At 47.1% G+C, this 8,529-nt stretch overlaps 1 protein-coding gene across 1 annotated transcript; it reads right to left on the reverse strand.

The window, feature by feature from the left end:
- Window positions 1-2,627: 2,627 nt before the first annotated feature.
- LOC101290658 (FCS-Like Zinc finger 6) lies at window positions 2,628-4,216 on the reverse strand. Its single transcript, XM_044586526.1, has 2 exons — window positions 3,780-4,216; window positions 2,628-3,117 (listed from the first exon to the last, which is right to left on the reverse strand). Exons 1-2 carry the CDS (start codon window positions 4,070-4,072, stop codon window positions 2,982-2,984), a joined length of 429 nt encoding a protein of 142 aa, XP_044442461.1. The 5' UTR covers window positions 4,073-4,216; the 3' UTR covers window positions 2,628-2,981.
- Window positions 4,217-8,529: the final 4,313 nt, after the last annotated feature.

Consider the following 8,529-nt stretch of genomic DNA (forward strand, 5'->3'; position numbering starts at 1 on the left):
TGAATATAGTTATAGACTCTTTGTATAAAAAGATATGTGTTTTGAGTCACAAATTTGCCTGTCATTTTCATGGTATATACCAAAATCATACCAAAATAATTTGGTATATATTGAAACCAAATCATATCTTAATTTTATACCGTATTTATCAAAATATTAATACCGTATAAATTAAAAAAAAATATAAACCAAATCATGTAAATCGAATAAACCGAACACACAGAGTGAGACGCCCGACTAGGACAACAGCTCGATCGCTGTACCGAAGCAGCAGAAAGCTGTACCGAAATGGGCTGGCAGATGTGTTGGTTTGTGCGTCAGGTTTTCTCCCTAATATTCCGAATGCTCTACATTCAGAGATGCTTGCTGCTGAAACTGCACTTCATTTGGCTTCAGACCTGGGAATGGGCAGGGTGTACTTGGAAACGGATGCACTTCTACTGAAAGATGCTATTGATGACAAGGGCGTTGATTTTTCTGATCTGGGCGTTGTGGCCGATCGTTTGAAAGACTTCATTAGGTGTAATTTTATTGAGTGTAAAACTGTGTACTGCCCTAGAGTCTGTAATTAGGTTGCTCACACCCTGGCGACCAAGGGATCGCTGATGCCTGGAATGGCTCCCTGTGTAACGGACGGACCTGATCCATGTGTATCTTTCTTTGTGGCGAGCAATTTGGCTTCGCACACTGTTTAATGTAATGCATTGAAGCTCAAAAAAAAAAAGGGCTGGCAGCTAGTTCTACCGACCAAGCGCCGTCGATCAGTCTGACCGACCGGACGAAGCACCATGCATGGCTCGATGGCAGACGACAGCGCCGTGCTTTCGAGTCATCTATGCACCACCGTCTGTGGTTTATTACATGCATGTCACGACGAGCAGGCGCACTGTGCCGGGAACAGTCCGAGCGGTGCGCTGCAGCCACCGGCGACGGCGAGCCTCTCCTTTCCTCCTTTTGTCGCCTCGCGGAACAGTCGGCTCACGGCTGCGCCGCATATGCGGCCCTGCTCTGCAGGTCGGCCATTTGACAAGCCATGTGAACTGTGATCCCGACTCGGAGGCGCGCACTCGCCACCACACGCAGCCCGCCGGACAGCTCTCCGAACCAAAAAGTGACCGCCCGCCCGCGCACACGCCGAGCAGCAGCGCACCTCGCACCGCCGGGGGATTCGTCGCGACTTGGCATCCCGCGCGCGCCACGTCGAACGAATCGCCGGAGATTGGACGGCCGGGTTGGTGAACCGGATCCGCCGATTTTGCTAGGTTTGTGACGTGAACGCGAGGGCCTAGGCGGTGACATTGGAGTGAACGGGCAGCGGCGCTCCGCACCAATACCGTGGTGACTGACGCCGACGTCCCCGTATCCTCGGCGGAGAGGAAGCAACCCGGTGCCGACGACAGCCCGGCTCCTTTACGTCCCGGTCCCATGCCGCTCGCGCCGTCCATTCGCCCGCCGTCGCCGAGAAGCGTCATTCGAGCACCGGTCGGTGAGGTAAACGGAAGAGAAATCAGCAATGTGTGCCCTTCTATTATGTTTCTTTTTCAGTTTTGCTAAAGCACATCTAGATGTGCCCTAACATTTCACATCTAAATCCTATGTCATTCATTCTACACGGAGAATCGTGCAATTCTTTTTTTTATCTTTTCTTTTTCTTTCTACTCATAGTTTGATTGTGTCGCTTAGATGTACAATCACTGACTTTTTTTTTACAGCATAGGAGTCGTACGAATCCACTGAAAAGAGGAGCACCATGACCGCACCTAGTTTGTTTCCTTCACCTGCGTTGGGTGCTTCGTTTTCATTCACTGTCGATCGCCGTCGGCGTCATCACCACTGCAGCACGGTTTGGAAGCACCCGCCGCTCTAACAATATTCACGGGACAGCGATTGATTTCTCCAATTTTAAAGGAGGGACCATTTTGTTGCTTTGCGCTCCGCCATCGCGCAAGCAAGCAACTTGCTTTGCACTCCATTGAACCAACCAGGGGAGGCTCTCATGTTACTCAGACGGCGGTGAGATCTCCTCTGCTGGATACGTTTTCATCGCTGTCGCAAGCATCAGATCCTGCAAAATGCTGCACTATGCCCAAGTGAGTGTGCTGCAGTAGCAGTATAGTTTAATCGGGCGGCTGTCACAGGTTTTGGGGTTTACCAAAACCTGCAAATTGGGATCCCATCTGGATTTAGCAGCTGGGCTCTGATCAGGCACCGCCAGATTTGGTAAGCCAATAGTAGGTAGTAGTACTACCTGTGAGATTCTACTAACATGTCGCTGCTTCATGCAGGCAGATGCAGGACAGATCAATGGCCAGATCTTGATCCAATTACAACCAAGTGCCAAATAATTTGCAGAGCATGTGGCTTAGTCAAGGTCAATAATAAAACCGGTTAACATAATCACCCCACATGTCAGTGTCATGCTGCACATACAACCAGCCTGTTTATAACAATGCAAGGAATATTTGAGCACCATGTGATGAGTGGTCGATCGATCAATCAGTCAGTCGCCAAGGTTAATGGTGAAACTCCTGGTGGAATGGTAAAAAAAAGGCTTTGTGGAAATATCTACTCTGTCAAGATTCTACAGAACACAAACAACATTTCAAAAGTCCAAGAAGGGGACAGACTTTCAGACAACTTGGAGAGCTCAAGTTCTTGATTCATTTTGGAAAAAATTAACAGTACTAGCTCCAAATCTCATGACCTAATTCTGCACCAGGATACAAAATATCCCCCCTTGTGCTCGGCACACCTGAGAACAGGTGCGCCGAAGCCACCTGCAAGCTTTTCACCTAGCCCCAATTCCAATCTCTACATCCCCTTCCATTAATCCTGGCTCACAACCTGAGCCAGCAATATACACAATAACACGACATAGGATATATATCATGCACATATGCTGACAGAAACTAATTAACGGGTTTGGTTCCCTGGTAGAGGGCGCCAACGATTTTCTGTTGTTTTAGCTCGATCGGTCGATGCTAGGCGGCGGCCACGGTGCCGCTGGTGCCGTCGGAGCCGCCGCTGCCGGTCGCCGGGAAGCACTTCTTCTCCTTGAGCTCGTCCAGGTTCATCTGCTGCTGCCTGCACTCCAGGCTGCAGAAGGCCACCTCGCCCCTGCACGACGCAACAAGAAATATTAAGCTCGGTGATCATTGGTTGTAGATGGCATGTTCCATCAATTAATCAGCAATCTGTCTGCCAGGACAAGAAATGCAGATCTGTGGTCTGTGAGTGAGTGGTATTATTGGAGGTGGGAGACCCACTCAACATCCTATGAATGATGCAGAGGTTGTTACAGAGTGCACCGCTGGACGAAAGAGAAACAACTCATTGTTTTTGAGTGTTCTTGTCATCACACACACACAAATTGATTCCTTCTTCCCCTCCAAAGGTGGGGAGAAGAGAAATGCAACGACTAAAACCAATCGATTGTTTTGTTGCATTTGATTGTTGCTCTGCCAAAAACAGGAGGCCATCAGATCAAGCCGGTGTTCGTTTCGTCAACCAAATTAAAGCCCCAAGTCACAAAATAATTTCTCTAAAAACATAGAGCCGGGATAAGAAGGGCAAGATTAGATTAACCATCAACCTCGAATACCAAAGATCAGCGTGAACGAATCAAATCTGCTACGTACGTAAAACAAAGCAAAACTGCTCTAGGGAAGAAAAAAAGTTCGATCTTTCACGTCTCATGGCAGCAAAATGATTATGCAGTATTTTCACGGAAGATAACGAAGTCGGAGAGAAAACCAAACGACGGCAGGCTCGAGGCTTACATGTATATGAAGGTGTCGCGGCCGGGGCCGAGGCGGCGGCAGCAGAGGCCGCAGGCCTTGAGGAAGGCGGCCGTCTCCACGGCGGCGTTGAAGTCCCCCGAGTGGCGCCTCTGGAAGGCGGCCGAGGCGGCGCCCCACTCCGTCTGCGCCGGCGCTGCCGAGGCGCCCCTGGCCGCCCGCGTGGGCGGGCGCCCCGCACCCGCCTCCTCCTCCGGCGGCACCGCGAAGCCCGACATGCTCGTGGTCCGCCGCATCGAGCTGCTGTTCCGGTGCCTCTTCCCCAGCGTCGTCATCGCCCCTCTCCGCCTAGGTTCCACCGGCCGGCCGGACGGACGGAGTCGGAGAGGGCCGAGCTGAGAGGGAGTGGGGGATGGCGAGTGGCGAGGTGAGGAGGGAGGGAGGAGGAGGGAGGGCGGGGCTAGTTAAGGAGGGGCGGCGGGGTGGGAGGGAATCGGGGGATCCGGGCCGTCCATCGGAATCTGCGGGGGATACTTTTCCCTCCCTCCCTCCTCGTCAGTGATGCGATTCTGACTTCATGGGCGTGGGGCCGTCGGCCCCCGGCCTCAGGCATTTCTCTCTCCGAATTTATGGCTCCGATGCCATTTTGTGAATGGAACCTTTCCGGTTTTTTCCAGGAGTATTTGGCTATGCGCACACGGAGCTCGCAACCGCTTTTGCTGGATTCCGTTTCACTTGCTGTCCCTTTGGCCTTTGCCACTCTTTCTTTGGTAGCATCAACCGTCTTCCTCCTCCTCCTCCTCCTTCTCCTCGGCTGTCAGTATGAAATGCACATTTTTGCTCTCGGATACCACCACTCTTCTCCGCCTTTTCTACAGTGGCTTCCGCTGCTGGACACGAGTACCTCGCAAAAAAAAAAAACTCACCCGTGTTTTTTTCTTCTTAAAGTTCAGTTTAACTATGTTTGATCAAGTGCATATAGAGAAAAATATCTACACTGCCAAATCAGTGCCGTTATACTCATCACGCAATATATTTACATATCTTTTTTGCTTAGCTCGTAATCTAGATTTTTTTTGGCGGGGTAGTTTGTAATCTAAATTTTATGTTTTCTTTCTATAAACGTGATCAAACATAAAAGCATTTGACTATTAAAATAAATATGGTTTATATTTCGGAAGCGGGGAAGAAGGCTACTTGATATACCACTAGGAAGTTATAGAAAAATAGAAACAATAATGTGTGTCGACATGAGATATAGTTTTATAATGCTACAAGAAGTTAAATGTAAAATTAATCTACACATAGAAACGGCACAAAGATCCCGCTGGGAATAGTGTTACGCAACATAAAAGCACAAAAGAGAACATGTCGGACATTATTCATATATAGTGATATCTTCGTTGCTTCTTGTTTCTCTGTGTGTAGATCAAATTTACATTGGTATAAACCTCTTGTCAACTCACTTTGTTCCCTTTTTTAACGAATTATGCTTTACAACCTTTTATACATGTTATCGTGATTTAGATTCGAGCAACGCTCCAAAGTGGTGGTAGCACTAGAATCTTTCTCGTTGTCTCCCTTCATTGTTGCGGTGACCACCCTCTACTATCTCCCAACGCCGTCGAATATAACGTCTTACATGATTGAAAGACGTCTCGACCTTAATACCCCTACATCTTTTGTCCATTCGGAGAAGACTATGCCTAGGCCGATTCATGAATACACCGATGGTTATTTTAGTTGCATTTTACATGATCATGATTATACCATTTAGTCCAGTAATATTTACATGTTTGTACCACCCGATCATATGCTTTTGATAAAAAAAAATTGGGAATTATGTCAAACTGAATATTGTACTAGAGTTATGCACATCATTCCACTCGAAAGCAGCGTGAAAAATAGCAAATAAATTCAAAACAAGGTGATTTTTTTTGCATCGAAGATGCTTGAGTGCGCTAGGTGGGTGCACAAAGTTCATGGTAAAATTGACATCCGAGGAGCTCTGGGCAAACAAAAAAATTTGTCTATCAAAGAAACTTCCAAAAAGAGCACTGTTTAGACCCCTATTTTTAAGAGCTCCTCGAATGTCATTCCACCACAAAATTTTGCACGCACCTAGCGCACTCGAGCATCGTCGTTGCAATTTTTTTAGTTTTAAAATTTATGTACTATTTTATTTGAATTTACTTTTTTTTATAGAGAGCAAATGAGCATGGGCTCGGTGTTAGATTACCAAACACACTCCTCCTATTTCGGTGTTGCATGACTTATTTACATTATAATCTGATTTTTTTCAAACATAAAGTCAAAATTTAGACCATTGCTTCTTCTTTGTTGAAAAAAGTCATCGCGAAGGCAAGGTGATCCTGCAGTTCATTAAAAAGAATAGAGATGATCCAATTTACAGAGATGATTCAACTCAACGGCTAAAAACTCAGGAGCCTTCGTTTTCCTTGGGCGATGGAGAGCGGCCGATCGACCCGGGGAAAAGGAACTGAAGAACCTCCGAGCCTCCCTCCCCTGTTCGTGTCCGGGGTGCGGCACGCAGCTGGCGCACAGGCCGCGATCGATCGGCAGCGCCGGGAAACAGCCAGAGGCGAGACGGCACGACGAGCCACCGTCCCTCCAGGTGGATGAGCTGGCGGGGTCGGGGAACACGCCAAGCTGTCGCCGTCGCGACAAATTGACGTCTCCTCCGGTCTCCAATCATTCCGTCGCATCGGTCGACTCGTCGCGCGCCCCCAAAAGATCCTCAGACGCGTGGCAACGCCAGATCTTAGATGTCTCCGAGGCATGGAGGCATGGTGATGGTAAGAACATGGTGCGCCGCAACAAGTTACCGCGACACCGCAGCTTTCGCAGCCGTCAACGTGGACCGGGGGGAGGAGTTCTAGTGTGCGAGTGTTACCGTTCTTGCTACTAGTAGTACTAGTTGCTACCTACCCAGGCGTGAAAGCACCACTAAAAATCATTGGGAATTCTCGAACTTTGCGTGTGCATATAGGTCTCCAACACCTGGCACTCTGCAAAAACTCAGTTGGAAACGCAATGTTCATACAGTACTTTTTTTGGTAAATTCTTCAGTAAATAGTTGATTCACCCCTCTCTCTTCAGGCATACTGCTCATAATTCCCTCCCTGCCCCAGCTTTCTACCTTTTTTTTCTAAAAAAAACTTTAAACCGTATTCATCCATTACCATGGCCGTACAAAGAACACCAGAAATAACAAAAATTACATTTAGGTTCGCAGACCACCTAGCGACGACTACAAGCATTGGAGCGAGCCGAAGGCGCGCCGTTGTCATCACCTCTCCCTTACAGAAGCTGGGCAAGTATTATTGTATTAGACAGCCGAGAAGTCGTCGTGCTAAGACACCAAAGGACCAGCACAGCACGCCAGAACAGAAATCATCACCGATAAAGAGAAGTGTATATCAAAATTATCCAACCTGTAGGCATACCAACTTAGACGAACGAAAACTAGATCCGCCGAATACAAACTCTGATCTCCACATGCCCTCTAATGACGCTAAATGCACCAGCGGGGCGGGCACTCGGCGGGAAGAAATTTATTCCATCTTCAGGGAGCCGCTGTCACCTCGTCTTCCTGAGCAGGAAACAAACGCAAAAAGGACACCAAAAGACATCTATAAACTCAGCATAAGCCCTCCCATTGGCAAAGGCCGACATCCACCACATATGCATGGCCTAAGGCCACAAAAGATAAGGTAGACCTCCGGCGGCACTGGCAGAGGCGAGCAGATCGAGTCGCCTATCTCGCGAGAGTATAGAGCCACTATAGTTGGTGCAGGGCGTACCTACACTAGTACAAAACGGGCCTTTTCTCCCGGTTCCAGAGGGCCTTTAGTCCCGGTTCTGGAACCGGGACTAAAGGCCCCCATTTAGTCCCGGTTGTGTTACGAACCGGGACTAAAGGCCATCCACGTGGCCGCTGTCTTCTCGACCGGTCACCCATCCTCTCACTACTCTAGGCTGAGCACGCTTAACTTTAGAGTTCTATTTCCCCTTGTTTTCAAGTCTGCACTTGTTGTTTTCCTCATAATAGTAAGCTGTCAATCCTATCAACCCTTAGGAGTTGAAGTTGAGCATGAAGTCACACGTTACACCGTTTGAGTTTGAAACTATTATTCTTAAAACCAATAATTATTTAGTAACACTAATATTTCTTGAATAAGTAGTTTGACCATAGTTTGACCAAAATTCAAAAAAACTTAAATAATTATTTAGTAACACTAATATTCTTGAATAATTATTTAGTAACACTAATATTTCTTGAATAAGTAGTTTGACCACAGTTTGACCAAATTTAACCAAAATTCAAAAAAAAACCTGAAATTTGAGCATATCTTTTTTTCGTTTTAGAATTTGAGGATTCTAAAAAATTGCAAAACGGCCTACGGCACCAAAATCGGATGCGGATTTTCGTGCTGAACATTTTGATATATTATACGTTTCTTTCGACATCGTATGCAAAAGATATAGTCGTTTTACTTTTTCATCACACTTCTTTGCAAAACATGTCCAAATTTATGTTTTTAAATTTTCCTAACTTGTACATGTAGTAACATAACTAGATCTCGAAGGATTTTTATTTTTGAAGTTTTTATCATTTTCTTTTTTTAACTGAAATGGCGATACAAGGGGGGGGGGGGTAGAGTTTGAACCCATTTAGTCCCGGTTTGAGATACGAACCGGGACTAAAGGGCATCGCACCCTTTAGTCCCGGTTCGTGTCTCAAACCGGGACTAAAGGTCCCATTTAAACC

The sequence above is a fragment of the Triticum aestivum genome, chromosome 7D (assembly GCF_018294505.1).
Source record: "Triticum aestivum cultivar Chinese Spring chromosome 7D, IWGSC CS RefSeq v2.1, whole genome shotgun sequence".
Lineage (NCBI taxonomy): Eukaryota > Viridiplantae > Streptophyta > Magnoliopsida > Poales > Poaceae > Triticum > Triticum aestivum.